General features: G+C 37.9%; 1 protein-coding gene across 1 annotated transcript in view; it reads right to left on the reverse strand.

The window, feature by feature from the left end:
* Window positions 1-1,206: 1,206 nt before the first annotated feature.
* The window catches only part of LOC139733163 (uncharacterized), a 71,069-nt gene continuing 50,898 nt past the window's right edge, over window positions 1,207-21,377 (reverse strand). Inside the window, exons 15-20 of the mRNA XM_071644002.1 lie at window positions 14,575-14,739; window positions 5,232-5,637; window positions 4,349-4,472; window positions 2,857-3,007; window positions 2,062-2,178; window positions 1,207-1,391 (exon numbers count right to left, since the gene is read on the reverse strand). Coding sequence (XP_071500103.1) covers window positions 1,371-1,391; window positions 2,062-2,178; window positions 2,857-3,007; window positions 4,349-4,472; window positions 5,232-5,637; window positions 14,575-14,739 — 984 coding nt within the window. The 3' untranslated portion in view covers window positions 1,207-1,370. The remainder of the gene's footprint in view (window positions 1,392-2,061; window positions 2,179-2,856; window positions 3,008-4,348; window positions 4,473-5,231; window positions 5,638-14,574; window positions 14,740-21,377) is intronic.

The raw sequence follows: 21,377 nt of genomic DNA on the forward strand, positions 1-21,377 counted from the left end.
CTTAAAGACAAATCACCAGAATTTATCCAAGCCTTTTCTTTACAGACACAATCTGTCGGACGCATTGGTATTCTCACAAAGAATAGGACATTCGGAGTGTGTTTCTGCCAGCATTAAAGTGTGTCTATACAGATAAGACTAGGAACATCTGTACAATCATAACACACATCTTAACTCCATTTGCTGAACTTTTTAACAATATCGTATTCTACTAGCACATATTGTTCTAACAAAGTTTTTTAAGCTTTCAAATGATCCTTAAGACTCTCACAATGTTCATGCACACTGCACTTGTGAGTCCTGTGTCACTGTCTTACAAGTGATGATCCATATTTATTACACACACTGTACAATATGAATAGATATAATTGTATAAACATCATACATATATATGCATATGTGTGTATATGCTCTGTGCAAGATACATGATGATTACGCTGAAAAATATGAATACACTTAATACTACAGCTTCTCATAAGCTGCACAACAGATATCTATCGCATGATTCACACACTCATCAAGGATCCCATATCCACACTATTAAGAAGTCAACTTGTGAATGATTTCACTTTGACACCTCTCTACGTCTATCTCAACACCATGGCCACACAAAGCTTTAAGTCCAACTCCTACCGGTATTTTGTCAGTCCCATGCAAGGCAAGCTAAAATCTAGAGGACAACATTGTTGTCATGGTTTTTCACTTCTTCCTTTTATTTTCTCAAACAGTCCCTTCCACAAACGGAACAAGCATTTCTCATGCCAGATGAAAGACATCAGCTTGTTTGATGGAGTAAGATGACCAACATTTAAAAGCTTTCTTTCCACTAAAATATCAAGATTTTCTAAACAGCCCTGTATTCAAACGGACTACAGGAGTGCCAGACACTGTATCACATAGCAACTATTTTCATAATTCAGAAACATTTATAATACATAATAAGGGGCAATAACAAAAGCATAGGCCTACTGTATAACCAGAAATATTTGTGGCATGGAATTTTTGCAAATTGGAACCGACTGCCTTTTTTCGTGAATTGCCACGGGCATTCAATGCATAGAGTGTAGGTAAGATCTTTTGCGTGCACTTTGATTTCTGGTTTTACAGGTATGAGATGAGGGGATGTGATAACATAAAAAGGGAGCTGTTGTTGCTCAATAGTAATATGCTCTAGGAATTCTTGGAAGGTAGGGCATAGGGGTCAGGGGTCAACAGGAGGGGCTATGAACTTTCCCTCACACTGTGCTGACCCCATCCTACCAGGAAAAGGGTATGGCATCCACTAGAAATCATTGTCATAGCATGAGATGGCAAGGTTTGTCGTACAGGATGAGTTGGTGGTTGGTTGGTTGATATCACTCCTCCATCATTCAGTTTCCCTGCTGGAACATCTGTAATATGGAGAAAGGGACAAAGAATTCATCACGCATTTTTTCCCCTTCGTCTATCATTAATTTTTGGTTAAGTTGAACATCTGTAATATGGAGAAAGGGACAAGGAATTCATCACGCATTTTTTCTCCTTCATCTATCATTAATTTTTGGTTAAGTTGCCAACCTGCCTTCACAGTACCATGAATAGTTGCAATGTACAAATGTGTAATTTTTGTCTTCATTTCCAAACTTTTGTGTACTTGAAATAAGACAACGCACCCAATTTCTCAAGGGTTGCAGAATGATCAGGGGGGGGGGGGGGGGGGGCATGCTAGCTCCCCCTTCTATTCTGGGGTAGAAACCAATTTTATGCTTCTATTTTCATCTTTTTTGAAGTGCCAAATTGGGCGGTATAGCAATTTTATGTTAATCTGGCATCAAACCTAAAGAGGTGGTATGGATAAAACAATGGAAAACCATATAAGGAAGCAAGTGAATATATGTATGCAGACTGGTCAATACATGTAGGTAAGTGATAATGAAAAATGAATTCATACACTCAGTAGCCACAAATTAATTAATACATGAACAAATCTATATTCAGTGGACACATCCAAAATTAATGTTGAAAAAAAAAGATTACTGAAATCAGCTACAGAAAGCAAGAATGAAGCAGGAATGAGCATACCTTCATTCTGTCCTGCACCGTTCCCTTGCTGACTTTTTCTCTGTCGGGTGAGGGCGCCCTCACTGAACTCCTGTTTCCAGCCGAGACCTTTCCCTCCGATTTCTCTCCGTTTGATACCTGAGATGCCACAGAGGTGTTTTATGACAGACAAACACAAAACACAGATTTGATTAGAGTGGAAAGAATCAAACTAGTCAAAGTTTATTACAAACTGGACATACTCTGACTGGAAAGAAATGGCCTGATAAATATCATGCATTTTCTGGAAAGAGTAATATTCATCAAAAACAAGTATGCAAATTAACACAGGCAATAATGATAATCTGGTAGTCTCCTCACGGCCAATCTAATTCATTATCTGCATGCTCTTTCCCCTTAAAGTCATTTAAGCTGCTTTATTACTGGCCCAGTTTGCCCCCCCCCCCCCCCCCCCCCCCCCCCCCCCCACCCCGTTATCCCCAGATTTGCCAAGAACAAACTTTAAACTAAAGTCACCAATCTCCTCACACATAGAAGTAAACTTGGCTCTATCACTTTTGGTTCTAGATCAGAAGATTTTTTGAAATTCCATAATTTGGAGGCTTTTAGCCCTGCACGGTTTGTCCTGATTTAAACAAATTGAGATTCTTTCACTCCAGGAATGCTACTTGCCAAGTTTAGTGAAAGTACATTATGGGATTTTCAAGAAGAAGATCAAAATATGAAAGGTCTTTATACAATGCATGATGGATGATGAATGATACACAACAGCTCATCAGAGCTTTTTGCTCTGGTGAGCTAACTACTCAAAATTACCGTTTCTTTCTTTGGCGCAGTGGCTGACTCGATTTCAACCGATATCTTGACAAGTTTCTTGTTGATCTCTGACCACTCGCTCTGCGCGGCCTCAACCTGCTTCTTCAGCTTCTCCTTCTCCGTCGGATCGGACTCGGACATCATCTTTGCTCTGGAAGAGAGAGAGAGAGAGAGAGGAAAGCAAACAACATGATAGTCAAATAAGATTAAATTTATTCATTCTTCTTTGCAACTTTTTATTTTCATGAAATTCTATCTGCTCATAACTGTTAAAGGGATGGTACATTATTGGCGGAGATGAGAATTGGGCTTTAAACTTTTTGCGAGATACCAAGAAAACACTTATGATATAGTACAGAGCATACCATTTTAAGAAGAATTCAAATTTATTTGATGAAAATCTGTGTTTCAGACACACACACACATACACACACACACACAAAACATTACTGCAAACACAGCCTTTCCTTTAATTTCATGATAAAACATACTCTCATCTACGCCATAAATATAAGGATAGAATTGATTATATTTTTGTTAAACTACAGGGGCATCTTGTCATAATGAGAATCTAAAATCTATGACAATTACCTTGCTACATCAGTGTACGAAAACAAAGAAATATATATAGTTGGAAACTACAAATCACCTTGTCAAACGATGGATTTTGTTACATCTGATCTCTCTAACCCCCTCCCCTTACTTCAGTATTATTTAGGGTATGCATTTGCTTGTTCCCTCCCTTCAAAAGCACTCCCCATCACCGTACTGCCAAATTTCTGAACCCCCTTTTGTAGTCTTTCTATAAGCTTTTCCTACCTTGGAGACCCCTACATCCAGAACACTGCTCAATGCACGCCAATTATTGCAGGTGAGCTCTTAATCCTAACCCCCTATCTCAAGACAGACGCCCCTACCTCATCTCTCGTAAATTGTCATTATAGAATGCCTTCAGCAGTATTTTGTGGGCGTTTGTTCAAAATCTCAGAACTCATGAGAAACCAAACAAAAATTCAAATCTCAAGACATCAATGTTTAAACATGCTTTCTAAATTTTCAGGAGTCCAAAGAGAAAGAGAGGAAGAAATAACCCCCTTTAAAAAGAAATTTCTGTGTGAAAAGACAAATAAACCCCCTTTTATTACAATTCTCAAGGCAGATTTCTTTGCGCGAAAGTACCCCTTTTGGGGAACATGCATGCATTCCCTCCTATCCTGGAGTGGGGCCTCTTTATAATGTATAAGGGCAATTACCCCCGGAGGGCAATTACCCCCCCCCCCCCCCCCCCTCCCCCACCATGCCCCGGCTAAGTATTGGTTAGTGATAAAGTTAGAGTGAACATTAGGCTTAGGGTTAGGCTTCTGGTTAGAGTTTGGGGATTAGGTTCAGGATTAGGATTAGGGTTACGGTCAGGGGAAGAGTCCGCGGCAATTGCCCAGAGGGTAATTGCTTGAAACCCCTTTATAAGGGTGTTCCACTGTAAGAGAGATACCTGAGGTCCGCTTTCTTCCTGGTGGCCTCCCTCTTCTTGTCTTCCAGCTCCTTCCTCTCCTGCATCAGTTTGTCCTTAAGGAGCAGGTGGCTCATCTCCGAGTCTTTGAACTTATTGAGGGTAGCTGCAAAGACCAGTTTACAGACAAGAGGTTTTGCAAGTTGCATTTCATTTAAATTTCATTTCATTTCACCTATTTCAGTTCCACCAAAAATGCAAAGGCAATAGAACATTTGAATACACATGATGACAACAAAATCAGCACGACAATGTAATCATGGAAAATACTGTAGACTGAAATACAATGAATGCTGTGACTTTTACGACAAATACAGAATTAAAATTGTTGGAAATGGAGGGGACTGCTAAAAAGCAGGATTAATAGTTTGCAGTCTCTTCATGCATGAACAATAACTAATTGCTGAACTAGCAAAACTACGTTAAACTTGCATACTAGCATAGAGAACTTGCTATCATAGATTTGTATCTCCTTTTTTTTTTTTTTGCTATCTCTCTCCTCATATCCGATCACATATTCAACTTTTAACATAATAGAGGGAATGAAACAGAAGCAATCGATCCAAGACCTTAAACCCATCACCTACTGCTCAGTTGGCAGTGACAGTTCATGGCTGTAACACAATGAAGTTTACCTAATGCCTCACCTTGCTTTCTCTTTCTCTAGTCTTACTTACAATTCATTAGTTTCCATGAACGAGTAAGGCATTACCAAAGAGGATAGATTGTTGTTTTTGCTCTTTTTTTGTCAGGGAGAGTGTGCAAATTGCAAATGGCTCTTTGTCTCTGCTGAAACTCTTTTCCTCATGGCATTTTGATTTGAAGCACTCTATGACAATTATTGCACAAGAGTGGTAATACGAACCGGAAGGTTTCCTCTCCAGGCCGGGGGACTTCTTTACCCCCTCTTTCTTGACTGCTCCAGAGTGCAGGCTTGCTGGAGAGTGGGACCCCGGAGACGGGGTTGATTTCTCCTCTGCTGCTGGGACCTCTTTTGCCGCCGCCGCCTCTTTGGCAGCCGTTTCTTTGGCTGCCGCCTCTTTTGCTGCCGCATCTTTTGCTGCCTCTGCCGCAGCCGCTGCGGCCGCCGCTTCCTCCTCCTTCTTCTTCTTCTTCTTGTCCTCCTTTTCCTTTTTCTCCTTCTCCTTCTTTTCCTTCTTCTCTTTCTTCTCCCTCTGCTTTCGCTCTTTCTCCGTCTCCACCTTCTCAGTTTGGGGTACATCCATGGACAGCGAGATGGCCTCCTTCTCCTTCTTCCCACCTCTAAATTGCTATAATGTCAAATATGTTGTGAATAAAGAAACTGGATTAATGGCACGTCGGCATTTAGAACGATAAGCCATCAAGTTCACATCTTTAATGCAGAAAGCTGTAAAATCAATATCTACAAAGAATGCATGTGCTTTTAATCTTAATCACTTTTATTAATTTTATGCACAACTGGGTAAATATAAAGCTTATATTGATATATTTTGACACATTCATGTATGCAGTATAATTGTCATACAACCTGTTATCAGAAGAACCCTAAACAAAATAAAACAAAAATTAAATAACTTCCTATCAACAACAAAAAAAATTGTACATTTCATGATCAGACAGAAAAAGAAATGTGTTTGTTGTTAGACATTTGAAATCAAGGCTAGATATCAAAGTACTGTTAAAGGCATTTCTTTTTTTCTTTTTTTCAGTTAAAATTCTTGTGATGAAGATTTTGATGTGCATATACACTACTTGTTCTCTAAGTCTGCATGCTGTTCACATTATATTCACATGGTGCATTCTATCTACACATTCTGAGTGAACCTAGGAACGCAAATGATGCATTTTGAGACATACTCTGCTGGATGAGTAATATACAAATGTGTGTAATACTGCCACACTACGATAGGAAGATGACAGGACACACAGTCTGTGTTACATCTATCACTATTTTGTCATATGAACATATTAATTGCTCCATGCACGTACCACAAATGCAAAAGAGAAGTTTAATGATTACAGTTTGTTGTCAGTGGCATGCATGGTGACTTTTTAACATGCAGGTGAAAATCACATGCAGGGCATGCAGGGCAAGACAGACAGACAGACAGACAAACAAACAAACATTGACACATATGTTCTGGGAGTGGATGTAAAAAGAGCAACATGCTACAGGGGAAACAAATACAATGTACCAACAAGTGAAGTGAGTTCAAATTCAGACTTAAGTTTTTAAACGTCTTCATTCTCAGGTTGCAAATATGCACAACAGATAAAGCAATATATGGATATATATCATACAGATAAATAGGTACAAGATAGATGAGCAGATATATATGTTCAGAAGACAGACAGCCATCCAAATCTAAAGAAATTAGTGAAAATCCTTCTGAAATGAAAGATATCAGGGTATAGCATCTTCAATCACTCATACATGAGCTGTGAATATGAAAACTTTTATTCCTTGGTGGCACTGTAACACGTAAGACAATGCCACATCCTAAATGACAAACACGGTTTCTTCATGGTGCATTGAGACACAAGTAGATTTCATGAAAGCAATGCTTGTTTTTGATGGGCAAACTGTTGCTACATCACTGCAATGACATTTCACACATTTGTATGACCACACAATGAGAATTACGCAAAACATAAGGGGAATGGGAGCAGGGGTGCAGATTTGTAGGTAAATATATCAGATTATTTTCTTTTCATTTATCAGTATGTGTTCATGCGTGAATTTATACCACACAAATAGAAATATGCATTCAGGAATGCGTATGGTGCACTAAACACACAAACATGCTGTGAACTTTCTTGCCTTGCTATAACAGTATGGACTTCATTCGTGATTTAAATCATGAATATTCATCACATAGGACTTCAATGCTGAACAGCTGAGCAAATCCACTCTCAGAACAGCAAAAGAATTCTTTGGTGAATATATGTTTCATAACATCATGTACAATGTGACACGATGTACACAATATGATTTTTCAGCATGAAAAGACATGTATGTCTATAATCATACATCATAATATTATGTGCATAATACAAAATGAATGTGTGCATATATACTCACTGGTAATGTAAAAATATGCGTACATGTGTTCACTATGTCACCTAAGTGACATAAGTGAAAAAGGTGGGGAAAGTGCATGTGTACAATACTTTTAGGATCATCACTCAACACAAAAAGATGTATTTTAAATGAGGTAGTTGGAAGGGGGAGGAGGAGCAGGGAATGACTGTTTTTCTATACCTATAGAGATATAATGACTGTTTCATCATCACACACATCATCAAAGTGCTCATGTATGTTTAACGCCTCTGAAAGTGATACACACGGGAGATGCATTTGGTCCATTTGTTATCATACTATTACATGCTTCGTCACAGAAGGAATAGCCAAAATATGCAAACTTACATATACAAAGACCAAAAAAAAAAAGAATAAAAATCATATACCAAACAGTTTAACTTTTCCTGGGATTCAGGTATACAATGGTTAAGACAAAATGTTCACTCATTAGAAATCAAATTAGGCCACTGGTCATCGTTCACAACTAATCGTTAGTGCTTTCATTAAACATGAGGAATTTGAAAGATATGCATTAAGTCAGATGAATGAGCAGCATTTAGGAACATTATTTTGTGCAATATGCAGAATAAATTGTAAATTGCAGAATACACAGCTAGACAGTGCACCAAGTACCACAGAAGATTTGAAACGCATCCTCAGAAATGCAAGGTAAAGTAAAAAGACCATCATTCCACATAAAAGCCAGGAAGGCCTCAGTGTTAATAAGCTATGACTTATACATGCGAGAGGTCTTTTTTATTTTTGTCAATTTTTTCCCCTCTTTCTGTAGATCATACGGTTGTTTTGAGCATGAGTATTGCATTTAGCCCATTTTGAAGAAACATTGAATTACAAAATTTTCCTTCCACATTGTAAAAAATCTTCCAGCAAATTGATTCTTCATTGTGACACTTGCATATCACGAAATTCATATGAACAAGTTTTGCCAATGCTTTAAAGGGATAACCACGTTGTACACACCACAGGTGCAGTTGCTGGCTACGAGAGTGTTCCCATTCCCGGATCACGTATTATGAAAACGAGACTTGGAAATAAAAGAGCACAGCACGCAAAAAGGAGTAAGCATGAGCATAGGAAGTTATGCAATCCAGAATTCAGTACGTCCTCTTGTTCCACTGAAAGCTCTTCCCATCCGGCAGCAAGACACATAAAGGTGAGTTCACATGCCCCTGAAGCACGCAAGCAAAGTCACATCAACGTACAAGGTAAAAGGTATTTGTAGGGAGAGAATACGAAATGCTCCATGTGTGTATGTATGTATGTATGTGTCAATGCAATGCAGGAAGGTAAATATCATGGTATGTGCAATAAACGAGACTACTCAACTACTCGACTACTGGTGCCTAGCAGTGAGAAGTAACTGTAAACATGGAAACTTTCACATTTGTACTTTTTTGTAACTAGTCCAGTGCTGCTGAACTTCTCTTTTTGCTAATCTGCTGCATGAGAGCATTTCTGCACATATCTTGGGAAAATGTTTAAACCTTTCCCCCATGGTACTGCTGCGTTGCACTACAGATGCAGTTGAGGGTAAATTTCATGAAACTTTCACACTGCAAAAATTTTCATGTTTACAGTTTCATACTGTAGATGCTTGTGTGTGTGTGTGTGTGTGTGTGTGTGTGTGTGTGTGTGTTTGTGTGTGTGTGTGTGTGTGGATGGATGAGGGTCTGTAACTGGGTATGTAATAGGAATAGAGGGAGATAGACAGACAGACAAAAAGAGAGAGAGAGATGTATGAAGAGGGAAGGAAGAGGGGGAGATAGATGGATGGGAGAGAGAAAGATGTGTATATATCTGTGTGTGTGAGAGAGAGAGAGATGGTAGATGTATGTGTGAGAGAGAGATATGATAGACTGATGAGATAGATGGATGGGGATATTGGAGAGAGGGACAGATATAGAGGGAGAGGGAGAGATAGACAGATGGACATAGAGATGAAGAGGGAAGGGGAAAGATAAATGATAGATGGATAGAAAGAGAGAATGTGTGTGTGCATGTATCTGTGTATGCAGGGAGGTGAGAGATCACCTCCCTGTTGTATGTGAGGGAATATGTACATTGTATGTGAGGGAGTATGAGCATGTGGCTGACAGGGTGAGCGGTGTAGGTCTGTGTATACAATAAAGAGAAAAAGAGAGTGTGTGTATGTGTGTGTGTGTGTGTTTGCTGGAATGTACTATAGACACACCTGGTGGATGTTGTGACTGGTTACAACTCTTTCACTTACTAATTTTTTCAAATTCTTTATGCGAGATTGAGGGGTGGAGGGGGCCTGCGGGGAGACTGGACTAGGAAGGTCGTCGTTGGGGGACACCGGTGCCAAGTCGTCATCCCCGACCACCTCGAGATAGAGTTCCTCGAATGTCGGTTGGGATTTATCCTGCGACTACGAGTGGGTGGTCGATGACAGCATTGAGTGAGAATAAAAAAAAACCATAAAGTGAATGATGTAACGTGCAGCAAGCTGGTGGACATTTCACTTAAATCTGTTCGTCACCACTCCCTTGAAGGGGAAATTGGGCATGGGGAAATCCACAGCAAGAACAAAGTCTGTGTTGTGTGTGCATGTGTTGTGTATATTGGTATCGGACACAATCCATCGCATCCGTTTGATGCCACAAGCAGAAGAGAAGTGATTTCTCACCTGACCTTCTGGTGCTTCAGTGAGGGAACAAAGCAATGCTGTTGATGGTATATAAACCAACTCAAACAGAATTATACATGAATCCTAAATCAAACATAACATGCATAAATCTTCCTTCGGTACAAGGCAGAAACAAGTAGCATAGCTGCTGAAATCAAATCAACATAATTAATTTCAGGGTGGGGAAAGGAAGCTGGGAGCTGCCGGAGGAGGAAGAAAAAAAAAACTCTCACCTGTTGATTAAAAAAACAACAACAACAAAAGCACAAAATGGATATTCCTGCATTATCAGCAGAATATGCAGAGTTTTACCTCATAATTCCACAAAAAATGTTCACTATGAGGGGAAAAAAGGGCATGCTAATCTTGTTTCTTCATGGCGGGGGAGGAAATCTGAGGCACTGACATGCTTCTTTATTTCTACGAGATATATGGAAATAAAAGTCCAATAAGGTAATAAAAACTGTTCATGTAAATCCAAGTGAATGCTGGGGCTAAATCATTGTATAGGAAAAAATCTCTGCCATATCCTAGTAACTACTGTTAAGAATGTTATGATATCATGATACATCAAAACAAAATTATTATAATGCTTATAAGTACATGTAAGTGAAGAATTGCACACTACTTGGGGTAGATGATTGTGGATTCTTGCATGCATGATATTCCTTTGCATTATTTTCTTTGGTCTGTTTTGGCAAAGTGTTTATCTATACAGACCATACCACAGCAATCTTGACCAACTTGCAGCATGCTTTCAAACTGAATTCCAAGCTTTCTGATCCACAAATCATTTGACATTTTTAGTGCTAGAAGGATGTAAAATAAATGACAGGAGCTCCCAAGATATTCTTACAACCTTCTGACACTGCAAGCCACAGTATGTTGGGGTGTTGCATACAGCTTCTCTGCTAATCATAGCTGTCTCATCAGTTATTCATGTAACAATCTTCACACATCAATATGTATTTTATGATAAAAGTGAGCTACTGGCAAGAAAAAAACAATAAGACATATAAACTTAAAAATACATGAAACAAGGATACATATCATACTTTTCAAAGATATTCAGTAAAGTGAACTGAATTGAATCCGAGAAAAAATAATAAAATCTGAAGCTGAAATGGGCTGGTGAAAAGCAATTCCAACAAAAATATGGGAATGCCACTGTGAATTCACCACAATGGGATAACACAAATGTGGCACATACAACCTCAATCATTGACACAGATAATCAGCATTTTGACACAAAATGTCTAACAACTATTCATTTGCAAAATTGATAACAATAACTGCTGCAACAACTAACACATATTTCTATTTTGTCTTGTCGACTTTGGACAAAAAACAAACAAGCAAACAAACAAACAGTAACACAGATTCAAGAAAAATATGCTGCATATTCATCACTTCTACTTCATACACTCATCAACATTTACTCACTTTTACGCAGGAAGTATGCCTGTTTGTGAGAATACATGAAAATTATATTGGAAATAATGCTCTCTTGTCTCTTATATATGACAATGAAAACAAATGTGCAAAAATCTAAAACACACCGAGCAGGATTCCCAGTGGTCATACAAAAGATGATTTGAGCAAGAATATAATAATATGCACCTTCCTTTGTCTGCATTTTGATATTGTGCCAAACTCATGGTCGATATATTGTGAGCAAAAACCTGAGCCAATGAAAAATAATTTAATGAACTTTTATTTATTGACACATCATGGTGATATGATTATGCCTCTCTCTTCAGAAAACATGTTCACAAATTTTCTCCAAACACACAGCTCAAAGTGTGATGTTATTTCAAGATGATCACAGTCAAGATTGGGAATCCACCTAGCAGACCATCCCAGTGTGCTCTTTAAAAAAAAAAGATGTTTTTTTTCCCTTCCACCAAAGCATTTCATCACAGCAATGACAACCTCGTGACAATGACCTCGTGAAAAAGAAAATCATGATGTGGACTATAAGTCCACATTCTAATAACATAAGCTGGAGTATACCGTGGAATATATAATACCAGCATACAAATATTCAATACACATCGCTTCCATGGTACCTTTGAAGAATGAGAAGAGGTTTTGGGGTCAAAGCATCGTTGATGTAATGCAACATACAAGCCACATGATACCCATGAAAGCACAGGGCTTAAATCTTCAAGGGGACAAACATTTTGGACAGTACCTCACAGGCATGAGTGACTCCCTCACCCCAACATCAAACCAAAATCAAATCCACCGCTCAAGCACACTGTGGCGTGTAAACTAATCGACAGCAAACAAGAGAGGGCAGTGTTTTACATGTACAATGTAATGTACAGATTGTTGGATTTACATCCCACTTGTACATCCCACTTGTGAAGAGCTGTTGCATTTTCTTTTTTCAAATCCAAAGAATTAATGCCATCATTTGATTGCTGTCAGTATGGTCAAGAGCAAATTCATGGCTAAATCTACCTTCAAATAACAAGCTGAACAATGTCCTTGGATGTCAAATATGTAGAAAAAGTTTGCATATTTCTTTTGCTTATTACCAATGTTATTGTTTTTTTCTTTGTTTCTGTTTGTTTGTTTGTTTGTTTGTTTGTTTGTTTGTTTGTTTGTTTGTTTGTTTGTTTGTTTGTTTGTTTGTTTGTTTGTTTGTTTGTTTGAAGTGTAGGGAAAGTGGGGGCCACAATAGTCATAAACCCTTCTGAAACCATAATAGAAACAACCAAGCCATCCTATATGTTCCTAGTCACCATAATCCCTTCCTAAAACATGGTAGAAATATTTTTATTTAAATGTCCCATCAAGTCCTGGGGTAATTTTGCTGCAGAAATTACCATCTTCTCATCCTCAAATTGGCAATTCTGAATTTTGTTCATTTCATCTCTTACGTTGGAGAAAGAGTATAGGAACTATGTAGTTTATTTTTATTAGATGAACACACACATACACAAAGAAAGAAATATATGCAAAGATGAGAAAGAGACAGGACCACCAATCTTCCTATAGGGTATTTGCAATCTATGAATTAGATATAGATATGGCAAATACACAGTCTTTTGAAAATTCTGCCACTGAAACAACAAACAACAACAACAACAAAATCACATATGAACAATGAGGGGACTACATCAAGCTAGTGGTTATCTTTTGGATATCCATGATTCTATGGTTTCAAAATAGGAAGTACAGCTGGTGCATATGGGCATAAAGCAAGTCATCTTATCACACTATGTCATTGTCCATTTTGAGCTCAAGGTTTAGCAAAATACACATCTCTTTCCTATATATCACTTTCATCAGAGTAGAAAAGAGCAGACTGCAATAGATTTGTTAGAAATCCTCTAATATGACCATGTTGAAATATTATTACTGAAGAAGAAGGAGAAAGCCCAACACAAACCCAGACTTTTGAAGGTGTCAGTCACTGCATGCCACACATCAGAAAACAGGCTTCTATGAGTGATTAAATATGACAGGTGCAAAATGAGAACATCCATCAACAGCCCCTAGAATGTGTTCCTGAGTAATCCCGCGTTCACATTGGACCCACGTTGCAGGGACAGTCACCAAAGTCACCAGAGATCCTATCTTTTTTACGAATGACCGTTCACACTGCTATTCATACTGTCCCCAAGCTGCAGGGGCAATTGGGGCTTGGGGTGAGTCCTGCCACTTGAAACAAGACTTTGCGCATATACTTGATGAATACAGCTGGGCACTATTTATTGTGGCCAAAGGTCACTCCCCCCTCCAAATTTTGTCCCTGGACCCGACTTGCTTTGCGTGGATAGAGAACAATAAGTCCCAATGAACATTCACATTATGGTTTTCGAGGAAAAAGTCCCACAGCACAGGACTTTCCGCGCATCGCGAGGACTAATGTGAACACAGGGGAGATATCTAATTTCAGTAGAAGCAGCTCAACTCGGTAAAAATTAGAACAGCACCCAAAGAGACATGTTTAACTTTTCTATAAACAACCAAGGCCAAACATGTTTTTTTTTTCTGGGGGGGGGGGGGCAGAAGTACTCTCCACCACCCCCCCCCCCCATGTTCTTACTCTTTCACATCTCAACATGGGAAGTAAGATATTGTGGATTAAACCTTCTGTCACACTTGTCACACTCTCAATCAATGCTCTGACAATTTCAAAGGGGGAGGGGGAGCTGACTGCCCCTGCTATCCCCCCCCCCAAAAAAAAAGAAGCTATAGTATCATTTGTGGAAAGCCAAAGAATGAAGCAACTGATAATAAGCAATGGGCCACATGTGCTCATTACACACCAATTAACATCAATCTCTCAACAGCTGTTACATTCAGAAATGAAATCTTTGGATGAACTGCATTAATTTTTTTTTGTGTGTGTTTTTATTTGTTATCTTTTGATAAAAGAGAAGCATTTTTGTTAGTGTAAAAGCAAGAACATGGAAAGCGTGTATAAAACAACAAGAACTTGTACAGCTGGTAACAACTCACAGCCATGGAAGGTAAGGTCATGACCTTTCGTTGCTGGGGGGTCTTTTGAGGAGCGGCGGGCAAGTCAATATCATCGTAAACCTGCTCCGGAATATCGCTAGGCGAGGTAGTGTTCTCGTACGTCCCGTCCAACTCCGGTGCGCACGACTTGCGGTTGTTCTGAAACTAATGAGCCATATATAGTTCTACTCGATGAGGTATCGTGGTACAAAAGGTCAAAGGTCACTGTTGTAACCATACTCGTACTGTACTAAATAGATTTCTTTATAGCCACTCTGGTCATGTGTGTTTTTTCTATTTTATGAGAATACATTTAGTCTGACAATGTGGTTCATGACTTGCAATCTGGCCAACCGTGCTGTTCTAAGAGCAAAGATGAAAAAAAAACAAAAAAAAATAAGCTGTGATCTTCTCTTTGTGAATGTGATTTTAAAAAAAATATACAATGATGTACATTTTACTCATGCATGCAATCAAAGCAATATATTAAGTGCTGAATTTCATGCATTTCAAACACAAATATTTTTTAAATGGCATTTCTTTGGTACATTTACAAAATCATCCAACAGCTGCCCGTAAAGTGAAATTTGCAAAACACTATTGATATGATGATGAGGAAGAAATACTGCAAAAAATGATATGAAATTTAACCCTTTCACATGCAGGTGAGCACATGTACAAAATAATGAAAATAACATAGATAAGCCTTGAATAATAGTAATACAAGTATCTCATGACCATTTGGCTCAGTAAACCCAGAAGAAAAAAAATACAATAAAATAAGTAACAGAAAAGTGAGATCCAAGGCAAAATTGTACCAAGGATGAGTAATGACCATTTGACATATCATCAAAACACTTAACATGGCACTTGAACTGTGACCCGTCACCATGCATTGATGCTCTGATGGCAGTAAATTATTTTTGTAATTCTTCAGACTCTACCTGCTCACACAAATTGTCACATTTCACTTCCTTAACTCTACCACAGAAGTGGTCAGAAAGCAAGCCCCCTGCACAAATATCGTTTTGCAAATACTGACTTTGCAGTTTAGATGGTTTTGATCTTGCTGAAGACTACGCATATAACCACACCAATACAAAATATCAAAAGAGCATGCCTAATGAAGGCAGGAAATGTTTGACGAGGTTTCAATACATTTTTTGACCTTGAAACTTGAACAGGCGATAATAAAATGTCGCTCTCATATGATTTTTGTGCCGATATCACTTTATTTATTTATTAATTTTTGCATTTTGAGGCCAAATCTGCATTTTTCTCCAAACTTCTCTGCTTTCAATTCTACGACTTCGTCAGGTTGGCATGGCAACATGTCACATATTCTTCATAGCGATCTTCCTCTAAGGACTATTGGGATTTCTGCTCAGTACATTTTTTTTTACCCTTACAAAATAAAAGAAAAAAAAGAGATGCCCACTGATTAGTGACAGTTTGTGCCCAGAATATTTGATGTATCACGTCTCTACAGCTCATTCCCCAAGATCAAGAAGGCTAATCCATGGACCCCATTTTGGGGAATAATGAATTGATGTGTTAGCTTTTTCACAGTCCTCCAGTGACAAACAGACCCAACATTAGCTTCGTATGTGGTCCCAGTACAAATAATGCCTTGTTAGCTATGTTTACAGTTCTCACTTTGAAAATACGATATGTTAGCTTTCTACAATTCCCACCTGAAATTGCAATGAAATGATGAATGACTCATTGAAAAATATGGACTCCATGATTTCTACTATCTTCATTTTCTGTGTTTTCCTAGAGTTTTTATGAATATGTAATTTTTCTTCTGTTACTTCCAAATGGGACGGCACACAATGTTCAGCTTAACTCACGGAATACAAAAATCAAATCAAATGAGCAGAGCAGTGATTATGCCATCATGATTGCACAAAAAGCAAACAAGCTTTTCTAGTCTAAAGTGTCACATATTCTCATTGATATCAGTCATAATCACAAATATGCAAACTAGCTTGAGGTGATGCCATCATCTCACTGGTCACCAACTGACACAAATCTTTTAATGCATTTCCCTTTTTTATAGAAGATTTTCAGGGATAAATGCATTACATCCTGTAAGAAAATTATGTCACAAGTTAAAAATAAAAAATAAAATAGATTGGCAGCACTGAACACAAGTCAAAATCTCTTGGAGCAGTCAAATCGGCTCATTCTGTTTTTTTTTTTCTCTTAACATTTAACCCGTTGAGGACGAGTTCCGAGTATACTCGGGCAAGCGTCTATGGGAAATGAGTGTTGTAGCAAAATCAAACCGTCCTCAACGGGTTAAGACCTGTGATTCAGTCGTTGTAACATGAAGACAGGTCAGATCACTTTATAACTATGAGATGACCTGGACTCTGGTATGTTTTCAGAATTAGCTCAAAGAGTGACTTTGAAAGTGACTTTGAATTTTGCATTGGAGTAGTAAAACAAAAATGAATGTGAGCAAAATAAGAAAATATCAGCACATATCTATTACTCTCAAACTGCTGTAATGCAATGTGAATGGTGTCCTGTGTACATCTCATAAAAGGCTGCTGTGGTGTTTTAATTCAAAGTAAACATAAACATTGACAGTCTCTTTATTCTAATAGCTGTAAGCGGCTGTGTATCTGGTCCACAAATACTAGCCTCCAGTTCTGTACCCCCTAACTATATCACTACAAGAACTGCTACAAAGTATTTTTAGCATTATGAAAATTTGATCTTCACACTCGTTATATCATCCTTGTTTGAGGCTATCTGCTTGCATGTTTACTCTATATTGAACTGTGCGCGCAGAATCTAACCATGTGCTCTATTGCGATTGTATGTAGACATAGGCCCGAATTCACGAAGGTGGTACAAATGAAACCATGGTTTAAACCATGGACAAAAACTATGGAGCGCCAAGTGTATCACGGATTTTTTCCTTACGAAATTGGTCATTTCGTCGACAAAATGACCGTTTCGTTAACGAAATTATAATTTTGTGGACGAAATGTTGTCATTTCGTTACGTTCATTTCGTTACAAAATAATCATTTCATCGACAAAATGACTGATTTTATAACCAAATATTCTGTGCGACACTTGGCGCTCCATGGTTTTTGTCCATGGTTTAAACCATAGTTTCATTTGTACCACCTTCGTGAATTCGGGCCATAGAGTCTAAAATACTAGGATCTGCTGCAGACTAATTTGCATGTGAAATTCCTAAGATTTGCATGTGAAATCTGCTGCAGGTCTGCCGCAGACCTGCGGAAAGTATGCCGCAGGAGTATGCTGCAAGCCTCAAATTTTCCTATGGGCTTACATCATCAACACCTTGTCATATTTCTCATGTGTATATAACCATGGGTGTTTAACCCTTAATATGTCATGTGCACGTTTACTCACCTCATGAAAGGAGCACCAGGTTATAATCTGCCCCAAACATCGTCATGCTTACTTTTTCTCTCGCAACTGGCACAGTCATTGCCTATACTGTCTAGATTATCCATCTTCATGGATTATTATCATAAGGATATCTGATTATATTTTTTACATCTTCCCAAAGCAGTCTAGTTTTACTTTCTTGCCTGTAAAAAAGACATGTTTTGATGAAGTTGAAATATTGCTTCCTTATAGTATTTAACTCTGTCTTCAAATCCATCTGGCCCCAAACGGTTTGCGTCTTGGCACTGGTTGAAAACTTACTAGGCACATGAAGGGTTAAAACAATATATTTTGTGTTTATCAGACATTTAAGTACCATGTTAGATTACTTGAACTTGATGCACATTTGAGACATGTGTGCTTATGTTTAAATAGTCAAGTGCACTAACTGTCAATGGCATGAATTATTTCTTTTTTTTATATGTGAGTGTCCTTCAGTTTCCTCTCACAATTTCATGAAACCACATATTACAGAGATGCGTGCACAGTTTAACCCAACATCACTTTTAAAGGGATTGTATAGTTTTGGTTGAGACACAATTTAAAGTTTCTAACATTTTTGGTGAGATAATGAGAAACCTCTTATGAAATATGAAAGAGCATGTAATTCCATGAGGAATTCAACGTTTATATGATGAAAATTGGTTTTTTAATGGCTGAGATATCCAAAACAGAGCGATTCTAATAAGTGTGGGACCCACACTTTATTACGATCACTTTGTTTTACTTTGTTTTTGGATGTTTCAGTCATTCCAAGCCCGATTTTTTGTCAAATAAACTTTGAATTCCTCTCAAAATGGTAAGCTCTGTACTATTTCATAAGGGTTTTCTTGGTATCTCGCAAAAAGTTAAAAGCCCAATTCTCATCTCCACCAATACTGTACCATCCCTTTACTGTGCAATTTGTGCGAGACTGCACTGCGCCGTTAAGTTGCGTGTGCATGTTTGGTTTAGATGAGATAATCATGGATACAAACCCCCCAAGACATCCTAAACAACTGTTCGGAAGTGAAAAAGAAAGAACAATGCGAAGTGTGTCAATGGTAGATGTACTCAGGTGATTTCAGACACAAAGCTCATGATTTTTGGATGATAATTGATGAACATGGTGGATGGAAACAAAACACAAAGTCACATGGGAGAAAAAGAGAGAAAGAGAAGTCTCAGTCTTGTTAACTCTTTGACTATCATTGGCAACAAAAACGTACAGGATGTACATGGTAAATCAAAGTGCTGGGTCTCTGGAGGATTAAACAAAAGTCACATTGTTTGGTTTCATTCTCAACGACAGAAAACAGTAAAGAGTGGGGTCTTTCAATCCTCTGGAAACCTTAACATCCAGGAATATATCCTAGAGCATATCCTAGAATGTATATGAAACATATGTAGATTCTATAAACACACATATAGAATATGTCCTAGAATATGCCTGATACTGTGCAAGTGGATATTTTTGCGCAACTAATTCTTTCGCGCTCGGCCATGTAAGAAGAGTTCCACGTGTTTTTGATTCCGCGGAATCAAGACATCAACTACTGGAACATATGGCAAGCAAAAACATTCGCGTGCTTTTATTTTTGCGCTAATTTCTGGTTTGCCCGAAATGCGCAAAAATTTCAACACCGCGAAAATTTCTACTTGTACAGTATCTGCTTATATTTTCTTCTTTCTTTTAAGATGAATGGTAGCCTTGTGAAATGAATACTGACTACGTGATAGCATCTTAAAAGATGCTTGATTCGAGTGGGCACACATTTTTACTTTACAGTTAATATAAATTGTTTGAATATGCTATTTCCTCATAATCATGAACCATAATATAGTAGCCCTTTAGCAAAATCATTTACCAAAAGCCTGGCAAAAGCAAACAAAATAAGAAGAACATGGCATAAGAAAATGGCAAAATCACCTCAATGCCTAAATTTGCTTTTTTTTTTCTTATGATTTGGGTAGCATTTGTGATTTTGCTTGATATGGTCCACAAAATCAAGACTGACTTAGACTTTGGAGATTCTGGCCACAGTTTCCTGAAAGAAAGATTGGTACTGAATCTTTTTATATAAGACACTTATTGACATGCAATATACATGTAATAAAAGAATGCATCCCAACCAATGGAAAAAGACTATACATGCTTCAATAAAGAAAAATATGCACAGAAGGTCAGAAATCTTTGCTGTACCCTTTATTTGCAAATCACTCATCTTGAATTTATTTTAGTACAGTCAAACCTGTCTATAGCGGCCACCCGAGGGAGACAAAAAGTGGCTATTACAGATATGAGGCTGCAATTGATGTGATAGGGTCATTCACATGGTTTTTCTCACTGGGACAATTGTTTGTACTAACCGCATGCAACAGGTGACCACTATAGACAGGTGGCCACTAAGGCAGGTTTGACTGTATGTCTTAGCAGCAAATGTACTTAAGCAGATTTTCCATATTTTGACTAACTTTTGTGAAATAGAGCAATTTCTTTTTTTTTTTCATGATATGGGTTTCACAAAACTTTTTTTTTAATAATTACTACTTGGCATAGTAAAAAAAAAATGATGAAAGACTACATACAACGTATTTGATGCTAAAATAATGATTTCAAGGAATAACAAGCATTCATGCAGTATGACTGCAGAGATATGATGTGCTGTGTTTGAGTTCTATAAAAAAAAATACATTAATCCATCATCATTTCAAATCATTTGTGGCTTTGGGGCTGTGAAATTTGTGATAAATGTGTGTTTGCAAAGCAAATAAATGGCCAGGTGCACAATATCCCTGTGATGAAAACCTCTGTGCTAATATTTATTATTATATTTTATGATTACATCCAAACAGTGACATATTTTTTTTTTCCTCTCTCTCTCTCTCTCTCTTATTTGGTCATTTGAGTAACCAATTTGACCCATTTTTGTTGGGTGTGTGCTTGTTCATCTGTTTGTTCAATTGTAAGCACTGGCCAAATGACATGAAGTAGCTCCAGGCTATTGAGTAAATTTAAGTGCATTGAAGCAAAAGGCCAAAAGCATTATCAGATTGAGGAAAATTTGGTCTGGTGCTAATGACTTCCCCCATATCAACCTGCGCTAGGGAAAAAGGATAAAGTTACACTTCAAGAGAGCTTATGAATATTAAAATGAGCAGGCTAAATCAATTGAGGCAAACATGTAGGTATAACTCCCTGAGCAAACGTATCATTTACTCTGGTGCTCAATGTCTGTGATTACAGAAGTAGTTACTCTATTGAAGAAGGGAGTTTTAGTAACAACAACTAAAAAAAAGTAGTCAGAGCTTAGTTTAAAAAAAGTAAAGAAAAAAGTGCCATCTTCAGAATAAGGAGTGAAAAAATCACTAAAATTATCTATCAGA

The sequence above is a fragment of the Diadema antillarum genome, unplaced genomic scaffold, assembly GCF_040938485.1.
Source record: "Diadema antillarum isolate AM-2024a unplaced genomic scaffold, OU_Dant_1.0 seq00000462_RagTag, whole genome shotgun sequence".
Taxonomy (NCBI): Eukaryota; Metazoa; Echinodermata; class Echinoidea; order Diadematoida; family Diadematidae; genus Diadema; species Diadema antillarum.